Source organism: Galeopterus variegatus, unplaced genomic scaffold (assembly GCF_000696425.1).
Source record: "Galeopterus variegatus unplaced genomic scaffold, G_variegatus-3.0.2 Scaffold728, whole genome shotgun sequence".
Lineage (NCBI taxonomy): Eukaryota > Metazoa > Chordata > Mammalia > Dermoptera > Cynocephalidae > Galeopterus > Galeopterus variegatus.
In genome coordinates, this window is record NW_007726839.1 from 54378 (window position 1) to 72500 (window position 18123).

The window sequence follows — 18123 nt, forward strand, 5'->3', positions numbered from 1 at the left end:
TTATATACAGTTTTGTGGATGATCAGCTTTTAAACCAACTTAGAATGCCCCCCGTAAATTTTTCAGTATTCCAAAACTGACCTTTTGCAAAAATATTTTCAAATAAGGCTGATGGATCTTGGACATGATCAGCGCCATTGTGCACACAATAAGCACAAAATAGCTGCTGGCTTTGTCTCCCACTCCACCACCAAACCCCTTCCCCCTTCCCTTTACGAGAAGCCTCATGACTTCTGCAAAACAGAAACCCTTTTGCTTCGCAAGCAAGCGCACAGTTCTCCACCCTAGTGGCATAGCTTCCGCATTAGCATAATGCCCCTCCTTGACTGTATCAGTCCATATAAGCTCTCCCACCCCCCACATCTGGTGCTGTCCTTCATTTTGAGGGCAGCCCCAGGCTGCCCACTGCTTTGAGCACAGCCCAGCAGATTCTTTTCCTTTAATAAAGCTTGATCAGTACCTGGGCTCGGCTCACTCTCTTTCAAAGGTTAGGCTGACAACCCCCCCCCCCCCACTCTGCTAACCCATCAAATAAATAGAATTTTTTAAAAAAAAGTTCCTTTCACTTTTGTTTACTATGATTCCCTGAGCTATTTCTAACTTAGGTGACCTGTTCAATACATCCCCAATACAATTATCCTTTTCTCAATCGGTCACTTTTTCCCTTGCATTCACATCCAGATCTGCCCGTGCAGAGACATTTCACCTGGAATGTACATGCTCATTGGACCCTATGTTCCATCAACAAGTTGGCAAGGGCACAATAAAATACTGATTATAACATCAACAAGTGACAGGAGCAAAAGAAACATTTAATGACATTGTTAACTATATCTGCTGAGACTTTTAGCCCACTTTGTCTATTTTAAATATTTTGGAAGTTATTTTTGTATATAACAAGTATTATTTACCAACAATCTTTTGAAAAAAGTGTATTGCTCAAAACTTATACTGTTATGTTAATGTAATGTGCAGGTTCATTTGCTTAGGTAAGGAAAAAAAAAACCATAACCTGATCCCATTTGTTTTTTCCAAAGAAAAACAAAGTAAAACATGAACATTTAATTACCTTTAAATAGTATATGAAATAATTTACATGCTAGACATTCCCAAACACACTGAACATAAATCCAATTTTATAAGACATATACACAATCTTCTCTTTGCCAACATATACCCTGTAGGTCACTTAGGATGTTAACTGATTTCTTAGTCCACGTGTGAGTATATAAACACACATATATGTGCCTAAAGTTGAAGATTACAACAATAAACTAAAGAGTTGAATACAAGAAGACTGCCATGGAAATTGCATTAGTGACTGAAACCAAGGCACAAAAGCTTCCCTTTGTGGTCACAGGAATTAAGTTTTCTTTCCCAGTCCTTAAATATGAAAATAGGATTGGTTAATCACATACTATATCTTATGGTACATTTCTGTTACTGTTTAAAAAGAAGTATTTTTCTTATTACATAATGTATTACAGAAAAGCACTGGAAAAATAAACAGGATTAGATACACTCTTATACAATAAAACTTTTTTCATTTGAAAAAGATATTTACATTCAAAACTAATATAATAGATATAGGTGTAATGAAGAGAAGCATGAGGGATCCTATGCAAATTACTAGTACCCTTGAATTGTACCTGATGTCAGCCATGTTACTTAAATTTTCAAATTTAAAGCCAGCTAGGTGATACTGCCAATTGCAAGTATTTTTGTTGTTGATCATTTAAATGTTACTAGTACATAAACGGTTAACATAACATAGCAAAATAAAACCCTTCCCAGAGTTTAAGTTGCTTTGTTAAAAACATTAAATTCATACTAGGCTCTCCTTAATTTTCCTTTTTTTCCTCCATATTTAACAGAGAAGAAAAAAATATTACACACAGAAATGACTGCTTTAAAACTCATGCAACCAAACAAAATCTAAACTATCTGTACTTCCCTTTTTATTTAACCCGAAAGTTTTTGGGTAAACTGAAAGTTCTAGGAATAGCAATTCATTTTGAGATAAGGCAGTTTAAAATATACATACATATGCAGTATTCATGTTTCTGAGAACAGTTTAGAGCTTTGGCTCTTTAAACTTACATAGTTATCAAAGGAATAGAGACACCACAAAATAAGAATCAATGGAATGCTACAATCCATATACAAAAGACAGTCAAATGTGCTTATACATACTAGGAAGTCAATAATCTGTCTAAGCTGTAAATAATAAATCGTCAAATGTAGCACTAAACAAATTATAATCAGAATAAAACCTTAAGTTTCATTAATTTTGAATATGGAAGTGGGGCCAGCTAAACATAAACTAAACAGTGTACTTCTGCAACTGTTTATATAGGAGTATTGGAGCATGCAACCTCTGCAGTAATGAGAGCACAATTCTCTACAAACAAAAAAGCTTGTTCTAGGCTATAAAACTTAAGGGTAAAGAATAAACTGAGAATTAAGGCTTTTTTAGAAATATTTTTCATGGCTCTTCAACATTAAACATCACCAAAAAGCAAAATATGTAAATATTCATAGTTACACAGTTACATAATTGAACGTACATGCCATGTCAATTAAGGGACCATTTTGTCAAGTCTTGTTTTCTTGCAATTAAATTATACTTAAGGAAGGCTATTCACGTTTGGCTGTAATTAACATATAAATCATAAAGAAATGTCAATTCACTAGTGTACAGTGCAAATTGCGTTTTGAGTAAATCCTCCAATACCACTCATTTTTTACAGAATTGAATGTCATTCCCTGCTGAAAATGCAATTAAGCTGATTTATCTCTCAAGAGTAGTTTTCCTTTCTTCAACTATTAATCTACTGTTAAGCCCTAAGATCATTATTGGACAAATTCCTTTTGGTCAAGCACACAGACCATCCTCACAATAATCCATTTCTTGCACTATAGTCAGTCCGAAAAATACTCAATGAGTCTAACAAGTCATTCTTGCCACACCATACTCTAAGCTGACCACAGCAGGTTCTGATTTGGAAAACTCTTCTGCATATTCACCCTAACGATTATCTGCGGGGTTGCTGCCCTCTATAGTTCGAGGAGCATCATTCACAGGTAGCAAAGTCTGTTCTTTAAAACACAGAGAAGTTTTGAGGGTAGGTGATTCGGGATGAACTGAATGCAACAATTCCTTGGTGAAGACACCATCTGTTTGCTTATTTTTGCGTTGCTTAATTTTCTAGAAAAAATACAAATTTGAAAAAAAATTACCAACTGCACATACCACATGATCATTATAAGTTAAATGAAAAAACAACATGTTTTTGCAAATGTTATGTATAATGCAAAATTAAATCTTAAAAAGTAAATAAAATCTTGTGTACATGACATGGTTGAAAATCCTAATTGTTTACAATTTTTGCAGTAGAAAATGATTAGTTTTTATATTTATTAAACAAACAATTCAGCCAGACTTGACTGCAGATGATCACTTGGCCTTCACATTTGAAAAGGGAATACATTACCTAGAAGGCATAACAAGTAAGCATTTTATAATAAAAGAAATGGACATGAGACATTCACCCTGAAATCGTGACTATATAATATAACAATCGCAAACTTTGTTTTAGCTAAAAGTCTTTTTGACTATAAAGAGCTTTTTTTACATGGTTTTCCTACAATGATTTGTTAGGTAAACATAACAGGCTTTAGAACATAACAGAAGCTTTTTTTCTTTTTAAAAGAAGATTAAAAATTGTTCTTTGGCAGAGTATCATGTTCTCCAAATCCTTGGACTGATTTCCAGATAACTTCTTGTACTACCTATATTTTGGGCTTGCCTCTCTTTAACATACCCTCCTACAATTTGCTCAAGCAGCCATTGCTTCCTTATCTAAGAGATGACTAAAAAACACTTCTGCCTGAGGGGCAAACAAGACAGTCTCACTGACTTATAACAACTGTCTAGGATTTTAAAAATATATACATACTAACTGATCCTTTTTGGTTATATATGATGGCCAAAAAAGATGATAGAAAAGTCTTAGAGTAAAAGGAATTACTTAAACAAACATACACAAAAAGCATAAAACATAATGACTGATCAATATGACTACATGAAACTTCAAAACACCTATACAAAACATACCATAAATAAAGTGGAAAAGACAAGAATAGGCTTGACCATTTGCAATATATATAACTAACAAAGAATTAGTGTCTTGTATATAAAAACTCAAACAAATCAATAAGAAAAAGGCAAAAGTACCAACAGAAAAATGAGCAAAGGTTTGAATAGTCCATTCACAGAAAAGAAAAACCAAATGGCTAACAAACATGAAAAGTCATTCAACTTCATTTATAATTATGGAAAACCAAAACTGAAAACAATTTAAATATTTATCAGCAGCTGAATGGATATGCTGTGATGTATTCACATAACAGAAAGTGATACAGTATTTACTGATAAAGCTACATGTATCAGCAAGGATAAATTTCAACACTATGTAAAGCAAAATGAAGCATACAAACAGTATGACAACCTTTATATAATTTTAAAATATGCAGTTTCTTAAGCTGAATGAAGGGTATATGGGCATATAAATTGTTTTTTGTCCTCTTACAGATACTACAGATATTCTTTGGTATTCTTTCAATACATAATAAAAATAATACTTTAAATCATAAAAAACAATATTATAAGTTGTTTGTGAATACAAATATAGGTAGTGAAAGCATAATAATATGTACAAGAATAATTAACACCAAATTCAGCATGGTGAATCTGCCTACCTCAAAATACATGGGGGAAGATGGGACAAGTATATATAGTGTCTTCAACTATAATGATAATGTTTTCTTTCTTAAAACATAAACAAGGACTGAAGCACATATAGTAAATGTTAAAATCTCACAAAGCTAGGTGTTGAGTACCCAGATATTTATTATGTTTATTTCTACACTTTGCTATAGTATTTTAATGTATTTTAAAATACAGAGAAAACGATTCAAACTAACCTATTCAAAGCCAAGAACTGATTTTGAAGCAACCACCTGTACTCAGAAGTTTTTATATGTATACAGATTCACACTGACAACACAAGTATTAGTTTAATAGTAAATTAAACTAATTTAATATTCCAACTATATTACATTAGATACTTCAGAATACTTACAGATTCTAGGTCTTCAACATCTTTCTCTAACTGTTTATTTTGTTCATTCATATTCATAACTATATTAAATACAGACTGCCTAGGATGCAATGTTCGATCAAATTGGTGGTACATGTTTCTCCAAAACCTTTGTGACAAAAAAAAAGTTTCAATAAATTGTGTTTGAGAAAAAGCAAATATAAATATTTCAATGATGCCAACTTACTTAAAGTTGAAAGATGCTGTATTTGGCTCCAAAACTATAAATTTCTGAGATTCGGAACTATAGAGTGGATTTAAGTACTTCTTTTGGTCATCCAAAAGAAATGGCCACAGGGAGTAAGTCTTCTCCTTCAACCTTAATGTAATGAGAAAAACATAAAGATCTTTCCTAAGATGCAAAGTATTACTGCTAATACTCATTTTTATAAATCAGGCAATTGCTTCCAAAGCGGATTTAAGTTTTAGTTTTTTCTTCTATTCACAGTCTTACCTCATGTCTCTGAATTTTGTATTCTTTTCTCCTTTTTCATTCATAATCATGTAATAAATAAAGTCATATCTCTTGAACACATAGATAATATCATTTTCTCTAACATACACTTCAAGGGATTCCTCTCAACTAACACAATTTTCAAGAACTTGGTCTCTGTTCCACCCATTTCAAATCACCATGCACAAACACACAGAACAAGACATGAATGTATCAATCTGGGCTGTAGTGGCCAAGTATTACAGGGCAGGAACACATTAAGTGTGAATGGTTACAAAAAAGGAAATAGGCAAAATCAGGATGTTATGCAAAAGTTTTAAATGCCAGTTATACTGCAAATCTAAAAGTAGGTGGGTAAAGGGTAGAACAGTTTTAGGTAGTACACTCTCCAAGTAAACATTAACACAGAGAAGGATGAAGGGGCGAAGAGTGAAGAATCTTCTCATTTTTCTGTGGCCCCTAAGATGACCCACAGATGTATTCTAGTGAAAAACTACTAGGAAATATCCACTTTTATTTTCATCGTCTCATTTTTGAGCATGTTTGGCACTAATTGAGAACAGTTTTTCCTAAAATAGCTTTGTACTCCAAGAGTCACCTGCTCCAAATCATGACACACTATTGCAAGTTACTGTAGCACAGAGGTTATGCCTTACTGTTCTTTGATTTGTTTATCTCTGCCATACTCTATTCATTCACTTGTTATTCCCTTTACACATCTTTAGAATTTTCCACATGCTCTCAGTTCTGCCATAAACTCTGTTGGAAGTGTGAGCACGTGGCTCACTTCAAACTACTACCAGATTTAGCTTTTCTAATATGTCATTTGGATGTTCAGGAATCTTTAATTGCTCTTTATTGACTACTGTAAGAAATCTAAATTCAGAAGCCCAACCTAAAAATATACAAAGGTCCTCAGCCTTATCCCAGATCTCTTCTGCATTGAAATTTAGCCAAAAAAAAAAAAAATCCCTACCCCCAAAGACTGACTAGGAAAGGACAGATGAACTAGGGTCAAGGACAGTGTTTCAGAGCTTATCTGAGACCTTTCTCAAGGACAGACACACTGCAGCCAACATAGGTAGTTTATTTTCCCCAAAGAACTGTCTATTTAGAAATGTGAGAAATGTGAGAAGAGCTATAAGGTTCCATCTTACCTTAAAACACTTTCAAAGGGTGGTAAAACATTTAAAACTAGTGGTCAATACTTTCTGAGAAATAAAATAAAGATTTCTTGTTCTAAAATTTATATTCAGTGCAAAAGAGCATGAGCAGAGTTTCCAGGGTATTGGCAACATTTCCTGTTTTGCGTTCTGGTTACATAAGTGCATGAGTTTGGTAAGATTTACTGAGCTTTACCCTTACGTTATATATACTTTTCTATGTGTGCTAAACTTCAAAACACATTTAAAATGTATTTTTACTGTAACCCTGAGGGGGTGGAGGATATTATGAGGATACTTAGCTTCAGACACAGACAATAAAATCTTCACAATAAAATTCAGTTCTATTTACTATTGTCAAGATATTTTACTAAGTTCAACCATGATTTATGTTAGAACTCAGCTAAGTAGGAAAAAAAGCCCATTTTAATCAAATCATCTTACTTGAGTTCTTCTCTTTCCTTCTGACAATTTCCAAGGAAGTTTCCAAATTGGCATGAATGAATATGTTCATGGATCTGAAGAAGAAATGCTTCATTGAATTCAAAGCCTTGTGGAAACTGTTCTGTTAAATGCCACACACACTCCAAAAACTGAGTAAACACGGGTGAGACTTCCTTTGGGTCACCATCCAAATGGCCACACCTAAGCTCCCCAGAAAAAAAAAAAGTAGAAGCTTTTAAAAATGTCACTGAAAGAAGTCCACTTGTTCAGGTATTGTTAAACTTAAGCATACGTACATAAAAAAAATTCTAAAGTTCTGTTACATGAGCACATAAAAACTATAATTTTCTAATTAAAATAATTTATACCTGAGTTTTTAAACTATAATTTTAAAGAATTTGTTGCCTTTCTAGTTAATGAAAAACTTACTACTATATTCCAGCCGAAAAGAAAGGTAATAGCCATGAAAATTAACAAAGGTATTAAAATTGAAAGAAATTACCAAAAAAAATTAAATCAGTGTTCATATAAAATACAGTACAAAAGCAAATAGCACTCTCACCTCCCATCAGACATATGAATTCTTAACAGAAACATTTTGGCACTCTAAATTAGTTTGCTAATTTTGCAAAATATATAAATGTATAACTGTGACTCACCTCTCTGAAAATTTATGTCCAAAAGAGATCCAATCTTTCTCTATTAAAACCTCAATGAGAAAAAGTAAAATCCACTTCATAAATATTTTCAATTTTTGCAGAATGGATTAAATCCTATTAGCTTAAAAACAGCATTTACAATTTAAATTTATGGTTGCAAGCAAAACAAACCAAAAAGCCCAAAAAACTACAAGTAAAAGATAGCCAGAACCTGGTTTAGAGGTAGGATTAAAGATCAAAAATACATGAAAAGAAAGAGTGATCCTGTGACTTAAAAATATTTCAGTTGTATTTATTGAAATGAGCATGTTATAAAGCAGTATTACATTTAAATTTTATACATATAAAGATGACATATCACAGGAATAAAGCCAGGAAATATAAACCAAAATAGTAGCAATGGTTAACTCTGGATTATGGATACAGTTTCTGGAGTGCATGCACAGGTTCAAATCCTGGTTTTGCCACTTCTACCCCTGTGTGACCTTCGGGCTGGAGCCACAGATTTTATTCTGAGACCTTCACCATTCTTCTACACAACCATGTCTAAAATTCAACTCAATGTCTTTCTCACTGGTCTTATTCCTCTGCCTGTCTCAGTAAAGAGCAGGAGAGCAGCAGCACTCACCCTGGCAACTGATTCAGGGATCTGGAAACCATCCTAAAGGAGGACTCTCTCTTCTACCCCACATGCACTTCATGACCAATTCTTTTTACTGACTCTGCTTTCTTAACATCCCTGGAACCCATCATCTCCCCCTTCACTTGTATGTTACTGCCTTAGTTCTGGCCCTTTTTTTTTCTCTTGATTTATCGTAAGTTTCCACATTGGCCTCCTAGCCTCCATTCCCACTCCTCTCTGTCTTCAAGACACGAAACCATCTTTTTAAAATGCAGATCTAGTCAAGTTATTGTTTCCTCTTTTTAAAACTCTTTAACGGTTCTCACTACCAGAAGGAGGAAAGTCCAATTCCAACCTCTCTTCCTCAGACCCTCACTCCAGTATATTCCTCTGCCACCAAGCCCCTACTCTAACACTCACCCTGAATTCCATCCATCACACATTACCTGCAGTCACCTAAGGCTATGCTTTAGTTCACATTGTTCCTCTTGCCTGGGAAACTCACATTGTCCCTGGTCATTTATCACATGATTTCATTTGGATGTGCAACAAGTATTTAAAGCTAATCATCACAAAGGAAACATTCCTTATCTTATACTCTCAAGGTAAGCTGAGCATTATTTTCTTATTAGCAGGACTCCCATTTGGCCTGTCCCAGATTCAGTATGGTAGCAGCAGAAAATAATAGTGCTGCAAGGGGACTGGAGATTTTAAATCTTCCATTGCTTTAAGATGGCAGTGTATTGAATAACTTTAATAAAAACTTTCTAACATCTCTTCATTTACTTTATTCACCATGAGTTAAGATGTAAATTTTGAAAACATAAGTTATTCTAACCATATTTTAAAAAGCAAACAAATAAAGAACAGGAGCTAGGGCTTCATCTTCACAAAGCAATAAATCTGCTCAACTAGAAATTTAATCTTCAGATATAAAGCATGCCTAACAAGTTATTACATCTAACAAATGAAGGTGTATTAATAGAAAGTTTCCTCCAGAATATAATTTTAAAGTACTCTTATTTGTGCCCTTTTTTTATTGCATTACTTATATTTGTTAGATAAAAATGAGGGAGAAAATACCGAATATTTCTATTGTAACATTTCAGGGAAAAAAAAAACAATCTTTAAATTTAAAGCTTTCTGTCAGAGATGGCACAAGTGGAAATCAATCTAACTCAAAGTTTCTCAACCTCGGCAGTACTGACATTTTGGGGCAGATAATTCTTTATTATGGAGGCCGTTCTGTGCTTTATTGGATGTTTAGCAATATCCCTGACCTCTACCAGCTAAAACCCAGTCTCACCATTTCCCTTAGTGCAAAACTGTCTCCTAAGATTGCCAAATGTCCTCTGAGGGGACAAAATTACTCCTATTTGAGAACAACTAGTCTAACTGAATAAACCCTTACCATGAATCCTTTGATTGTCCTGTAGTAGGAATCCAATAAAAGAGAACCAAGGGAACAAACCTGGGAAGTCCTATCCCAACCATCAGAACAATGTACCAACACACTTGCATTTTCAACCATTATTGCCTGAAAAGAAAGACAACATACTTAGACTCTGGCAGAATATTTTATAGGTAAATCAATACATCTCCTTACTTGAAAACCATACTAGCAGGTATTGCATTAAAAGGACTATGCCCACAATGATAAGGTTGTCACAGTGTAATTTCCACAAGACAAAACAAAACACAACACGAAATCCAAAGGCAAAAATGCTGTTTCAAAGTATTTGGGAATTTCTTTTGAAGTCTCTAAATTAAGTGCTATATGATATTTTTAGAGTAAACCTCATTAAAGAGGTAAAGAATAATAAAAATTACTGAATAGAATAAATACCAGCACCCAACAGAATAAACCCACTCCTTGCCCACCATTATAAGCCCCAAAACCAAAGATGAGAAATAGTTACTTTGGCTAAGAAGATTGCAGCATCCATAACAGCTTTGACATGGCGAAGCCATCCTGAGCTCTCCAAACCAGAGTAGAAATCATTGACAGAAAGCCCCTTGGTACCACTGACTAAAAAGGGGAGGAAACATTTCAATTAGAATAGGGCTAGCATCTCCACTTGTCCTTTTCAAGATCTCTCTATGTGAGTGAATTGAAAAAGAAGAGGATGAAACAAATAGGTGACACTCTTTATAAATGAAAAGATGCTATTAGAAGCTCAATAATGGATTTTTGGGAACATATTTCCATCACTACTTGTGTTTAAAAATATGCTCTAATCTTTAAAAAAAATTTTAGCACGAGCGTTTAACTAAAAATAGTCTTATATTTTAATTTTTTGATTCCATGACTAGAAAGATATCTTAATTTTTAAATAAAACACTGTCATAAATTGATCTACATTGTACTGAATACTCAAAAAAATCTATTAACAATGCCAGTTTTTTGCAGTCATTAGAATTGTACTGTCCAATACAGTAGTCCACTACCCAAATGTGGCTACTGAATACATTGAAACTGAGATATTAAGTGTAAAATACACACCAATTTCTAATGCTTGATGAAAAATAAAAGTAAAATATCTCATTACCAATTTTTTATATTGATTATATGTTAAAATAATATTTTTAGTATATTGTTAAAATTAATTTCACCTGTTTCTTTTTACATTTGTAAATATGACTACTAGAAAATTCTAAGTTATATGTGATTAACATTATATTTTCTTTTGGACAAAGTTGCCTGAAAGGTAAGCAATAATCATACCTTCCAATAATTTCTGGAGGCTGGACCTCATGACATGAATATTTTCAATTCCAACAAATTGAAATCTTATATTAGAATAGTTGTCTTCATTTTCATAACCTTTTCCAGCTGCTCTGTTGGCCATTGCATTCAGCTGAAATTAAAAATTTTAGAAATTTAAAGACAAATTACTTTTCTCTTTTAATTTACCAAAACGTCATGAAAACACTAAACAAGCCATATTTCAGCTATAAGAGAGCTTAAAGGAATTCATCAAAACTGAATAAGCTACCATTTTTTAATAAGTAAAAATGTTACATGTTATTAATAGTAAAGAAAGGATATTATAAACAATATGATTGCTATATAACGGAAAGGTCCAGACAAGAAGTTCCCACAAGTTCACAAAGCTAATTCATTTATGTTTTTAATCAGTTTTCCACGTTTGCAATATTTCAAAATTAAAAGCAAATGTCTCCTATATAAACCCTAAATGATTCAGGGGTGGGCAGAGCTGGGGAGCTTTTCTTTTACAGAATGAATTTATGAGATTCACTTCAGAACAAGCCTGGACCATTTGGCCATTCGGAAAGCTGGAGGGACACTGAAAATCCAACCTGAAATATGCTTCAGATTACTTGAGGTCCTCCATATTGGAGATTACTGGAGGCTCATACACCTTATAATATGACATATAATCCTCTGACACATGTCCAAGAATTGGGTCAAAAATAAACTGGTCTCTAGGGAGAAAACAAACTGCCTGTAGGCCCATGGTCTTTAGTTCTTAGATCAAATGTTATCAAAGGTTCACTTGGAATTGGCATGCTTCATTCTTTTAGAGTAGGATGTCATACAACATTTTACCACAATTTACTAAATATTTTTATAAACTTAGATGAAACAGAACCTAAACTGGAAGAAAAAGTAACTTCTTCAGTGGATTAGGGCCCCAGGTTGGTAACAAGTACAGTTAAGTTGTATCTACAGATTCACTGGTTACTCAGCACCTATGATGACGAAAGTAAAATTAAGAGTCAGATATTAAAAATGCTCCCACATTATTACTGCTTGACTTTAAGTTTAACTGATAAAAAAATCAAAAAAGACATATTTTTGATGTAGAAGATAATTATTATGTTCTGAAAAAAAAAATCACCCTCAGACCTCATCTTCAAAAAGTTTCACATTATTATCTAAGAAGAGTACTAATCAATTATTCTACCCAGGTTATACAAGGAAGTGGAAGAAAATTTTTCTTATACGAGATATCACCAACACTCTTGACTCCTAAGAATGTCTTATTTTTAGCGAAATAAAAGTTTATTAAGTTATCAATTTCTAATTTTTAATACTTCTTAGTTTACTCAGATTTCTCTCATCTTGTTTTCTCCATTATTTTTTGTGAGATTGCATAATGATGAGAATTACTTCTAAAACAGCTACCATTCCTTTCACAAAGCTGCCTAAAATTGCTGTTTTCTATATCGCTCACTCGCTTTTTCTCATCGCTCTCTCTTATTTTCTCATCATTCCAGATTTTTGAAGAAATCCTCACTATAATTCTGCCAATGTCCTTTTGTGTAGCCCACCAGCTCTGCATGCGATGCTATAATGAAAATTAAAAGCAGTGTTAGCTATTACCATTGAGGATTTAAATTACTTTAGTTTAAGGATCCTATATGAATTGGTTGTCTAAGTGTGCTTATAAACAAAAAGGAATTCTGACATTTGGCCTATTGATAAAAATTTAGTAGACGCCTAACAACGATTTCCTGTTCACTATAATTCTCTAGTTCGATGTTTCCTAAGTTAACTCACTGTTTTCCTTATTTTCCTGAATACTTCAAATTAAGGTCCATTATTTTAACATAAAGTCCTTGGCCAATAAAAATTTATACAAAAAAGAGTAGTAAGAAATTCTAATTTTTCACAACACGTATTCTATTTAGTATTTCTTCACAATAACATAAGACTTATACACTACCAAGAGTTCCCAATATAAAATTCAGCTTTCCTAAATTTGTATATATATATATGTCAGAAGACATAAGAAATCACCACTGAGTTACTGGGAAATTGGTCTTCTAAGATGGTATCCTCAAAAGGATTCATTTCCTTACTATAATAAGCTTCAGTTAATTAATTAATTAATTAATTTATTTATTTATTTATTTTTTTGTCTTTTTTTTTTCCGTGACCGGCAACGGATCGCAACCCTCAGTGTCGCGCCCGTACCGGACCGGGACCGGCAACGGGACCGCAACCCTCGGTGTTGCCCCCGCTCCTCGCTCAGCCAGTGAGCGGCCGGTCTGTATGTGGGATCCGAACCCTCGGCGGGAGCGCTGCTGCGCTTCCCAGGCGGCGCACTGTAGCAGTGCACCACCGGGCCGGCCCCAGTTAACTAATTTAAAACTGGGATTTAGATGTTTTAAATATGGGCAAATTTATTAAGTCCCATTAATTAAAGTAATAAAGATAACTAAACCAACAGACTATACTGTATTTAAAATACATACTTTGGGCCTGGTATCCATGACATACATATAGCGATTGACTGGATTGGCTTTACTAATGGCTTGAAGTAAATGTTCATCCTCCAGGCATCTGGCACTGAATCCTGATAGTGGTTGACTACATCGACAAATGGCAGCCTAATTTTAAAAAGACAGAAAACTGATTACACAAAGATCCCTAAAACGTGTTTTAAAATGCTTAAAAGAAAATAATATATATATTAAAACCAAATATTCAATCTGTTTAAAAGTTGGCCAAACAATTGGGAGGCGTTAATTTTGAAATCCTATTTGAATTATATACTATTTCAATATCTTGATGTTCCCTAAGTTTTCCCAATATTCTCTTCTCCTAAGAAAACTCAATACCTCCTTACCTAATTTGATGAAAAACAACTTAGGTCCTAAGAAGCAACACATGGGCAATTCTCTATCAAGTACCCTATTAAGGTAACTGCAGTCTGTGCTCTAGATTACAGAATACTTTCGACTCAAGTTCAAGTAAGAGATTAGTCAATACAAGTAGAACAGGAATGTTTAAAGTAGCAACATTTGAACTTTTACTTTCCAAAGACTTTCAGATCTCTAATTAGAAATCAGTAAACTTTACATGAGACATAAAATGAGAAAAATGAGCTTCAATTTAAATTTGGGTTAAAATATAGTCACTCTAAGAGGGCAACAATATAAGAAGCAGTGAATGGTTGGATTAGTTAATTACTGTTGTTTAAAGTCTGAGAAAAGGTTTAAAAAATTTAACTCATATAATTTTTCTCCAATCTCATCCATGCCAACTCCAGCTTAATTCTAACCAAACATTCCAACTACAATATCATTAAGGGGGAAAAAAAAGTATATATAAATTCATACATTTGCACCTTTTAAATTCGCACACAAGGGCCGGCCCCGTGGCTCACTCGGGAGAGTGCGGTGCTGATAACACCAAGGCCATGGGTTCGGATCCTTATTTAAAAAAATAAATAAATAAATAAATTCACACACAAAATGAAACCAAGAAAATTTAATAAAATAATAGAAGAAAATGAAGATTGACTTAGTAAATTCTTTTCAGACCTACTTCTGATTTCTGTTAAATTGGGATTCAGTATCTATTTTCAGCCCAGCTTTCTAATAAACAATGTATCAAAACATGGGTGTGTCAATAAAGGTGATAACCAGGTAACTTCCCTCCCTATGACTTAGTTACAAAAAGCAGATTACTAACTTCTGTTTAAACTTTTACTTTTTACTTTTGTTCCCTTCTAAACCCCACCTACGGGGCCGGCCCGGTGGCGCACTGCTACAGTGCGCCGCTTGGGAGCGCAGCGGCGCTCCCGCCAAGGGTTCGGATCCCACATACAGACCGGCCGCTCACTGGCTGAGCGAGGTGCGGGAGCAACGCTGAGGGTTGCGATCCCGTTGCCGGTCCCGGTCCGGTAGCGACACTGAGGGTTGCGATCGCGTTGCCGGTCACGAAAAAAGACAAAAAAAAAAAAAAGGAAAAAATAAAATAAATAAACCCCACCTAAAGTACTAATAAAGAAATTTAAAATGCATAAAACCACAAGGACAAAGAGAATGGGAAAGGAAATAACAATAGAGATGTCAATAAAATGTGGGGAGAGATGATAGCAGATTGGCAAGTGATAACCAATTCAGCAAGGCAAAGAATGCTGCCAACTCCCTTAAATCAATAGAAGCAAGGTATTTTGAGCAGCAAAATCTTGGAAAAGACAACATATATATGTATCAAAATATCAGATTGTACCCCATAAGTATATACAATTACAATATGTAAGTTGAACTTACATAACACGAGTTTCAAAAATATGAAAAAAGTACAAAGAAATCTAACAAAAGAGAGGAAGTTACCAAAGATATAGAGAAGCAACTTCTCAAAACTGAGACCTGAGCTTCCAGGTGGAATTTAAGAAGACATGCCAATAATGCACGTCACTGTAAAATTTCAGAACACTCGGCAGAAAGAAGATTCTAAAAGCTTCCAGGGAAAAATATCAGGTAACAAAGGTTTGGGAGTCAGAAATGGCATCAAATGCCTCAACTTACTTGCTGTGAGATATAGGGAAAGTGATTTATCATCTGCAAATTTCAGTTTTGCCATTATGAAAGTTATAGGTAAATATTAGCAGAGCCTACTTTACAAAGTTATGAAGACATGCATATAAAGCATTCAATATACAGTACCTCTTGGCCTTCTTTTAGTAGCTACAAAGGTAAGTTTTATTGTAATAAGCAATCCCTATTACAGCATTGCTGCATAATGATGCCTCCTCCACCTCTTCATGTTGCAAAATCCTTTTCATTTGAGCTTACTATTAAAATGGGAGCCTGAAATGCCTTTGGTTCTCTCCTTTCACTCAGTGGTTGGCTTGTCAAAACTATCTGCTGGGCCGGCCCGGTGGCGCACTGCTACAGTGCGCCGCTTGGGAGCACGGTGGCGCTCCCACCGAGGGTTTGGATCCCACATACAGACCGGTTCCCGCTCACTGGCTGAGCGAGGTGCGGGTGCGACACCGAGGGTTGCGATCCGTTGCCGGACATGAAAAAAGACAAAAAGGAAAAAAAAAAAAAAAAATCTACTTTCTCCAAACACTAACAGGATCAAAAGAGAACCACAGGAAAAAAAAGAACCTATTTGTTCATGAATACCATTATTTTCAAGTCACTATTGGAAGGAAGGGAGGGACAGAAGAGGAATATGACAAGAAGTACTAAAGTTTCTATACTTCAGGGTAGTTTTGTTTTAAAATTTCAAAAATGTAATTAAATGTAAAGCTAGCACTTTTTAGCAATCTTTTTCACACAAAAAATAGTGCTCTTTGGGGGCTGGCTGGTTAGCTCAGTTGGTTAGAGGGTGGTGTTATAACAACAAGGTCAAGGGTTTTGATCCCCATACAGGCCAGCTGCAAAAAAAAAAAAAATTAAAAAAACAAAGTGTTTTTGGATATTTAAACCTGAAGAGGATTTATACTATATTCAATTTAAAATCAAAAGAAAAGCTTCCTACCTCCTTATCCTGATGATAGTAAGAAAGAACTGGGAATCTGCCCTTGCTCCGGAACTTGGAACTGCCGACAATTATTGGTTTGCTTGCTATACAGGGAACATAGAGTTCTCTGGGATAAGTTTCACAAATCTGTAAATACCAAACAAAACACAATCATTCTACTCATAGTTCAAAAACCATGAGGTTAAAAACCACCTTTAAAAACATTTAAAACTTATTAAATGCAAGAACAGCACATTGCAATACATAGACAACTTGCTACTATGACACTTGGGAAAATATAGGAAAATGGTCAGGGCCCCTCAGATGTTCAGAATCTTGCTGAGCATTTCCTGTAAATATCCTCAGGTGTTCCTTGTTACTACTTAATGTAATTGCTATTGGCACCTCGGTGTCCAGCATTATGGACTTGAGTATAAAGGATTAACAGCTCTGATCCATGGTGCTTCTCAGAACTTTCAGAGAAGCCACTAGGACAGTTGCTCCTAGCTCTGAATAAAGCCTATTAATTTTTTACCCATGGCTCCCAGGACCTTTTTCCTATTATGTAGCTCATAGACCTGCGTGTGGAGAGTTTGTGACCCAGTCTGTGCAACAGACTCAAGGGGTCTAGCCCTAGACCTAGCTTTACAACACTCTCTGACCTCTAACACTAACATTTTCTGAATTTCTCCAAAAGATTGCTAAGTTACCTTGTACTCTCGGTTGGCATCAGACAACTGCCAGTGTAAATTTGGCATTCCCATCCTCTTATATTCCTCAGCAAGGTCAATGAGCTCCCAACCTTGTAGTCGTTCTGAATCATTTTGTTTGGGATTATAAGAGAATGCATAGAGATCTGCATACTTTGCTATAGGATACAAAATATAAATTTGTTAAAATGCAACTTATAACACAATGCACTACAAATAAAAGTAATTTCTCAGTTTTTTCCTCAACTTTTTTCTTTAAAATCTTCAGAGATGACTAACACCTGCACATACTTGAACTTAATATTTTCTAAGTTCTTTGATGCAAACAATTACAACTAAAGGCACAAATGGATCTTAGATTCGATTTATGTCATCAACAAAAGTTAAACTAATAAGAAATAGTTAGATTTATATGTTAAATCCTCTACTGCAATATTTCTTTTTCTTAAAAGTAGAATTTTAAAAACACAAATAGATACTTTCTACTAACTACTTTTCTCAAATGAGATGTAAAATAGAAAGACTAAGGCTGCAATGAAAAACCAGAGACAGCATATATAGAACATGAAATTGCGGGCCGGCCCGGTGGCGCACTGGAGAGGGCGGCGCTTGGGAGCACGGCGGCGCTCCCGCTGAAGGTTCGGATCCCATGTGGAGACCGGTTCCCGCTCACTGGCTG

The 18123-nt window shown here is 34.6% G+C and overlaps 1 protein-coding gene across 1 annotated transcript in view; it reads right to left on the reverse strand.

Moving 5' to 3' along the window:
• Positions 1–2799: 2799 nt before the first annotated feature.
• MTMR6 (myotubularin related protein 6) overlaps positions 2800–18123 on the reverse strand; it is a 31366-nt gene continuing 16042 nt past the window's right edge. Inside the window, 11 exon segments of the mRNA XM_008571838.1 lie at positions 2800–3208; positions 5145–5271; positions 5350–5481; positions 7224–7424; positions 7883–7932; positions 9916–10041; positions 10424–10533; positions 11230–11362; positions 13728–13862; positions 16753–16881; positions 17445–17602. Of these exon segments, the coding sequence (XP_008570060.1) occupies positions 2948–3208; positions 5145–5271; positions 5350–5481; positions 7224–7424; positions 7883–7932; positions 9916–10041; positions 10424–10533; positions 11230–11362; positions 13728–13862; positions 16753–16881; positions 17445–17602 (1562 nt within the window). The 3' untranslated portion in view covers positions 2800–2947.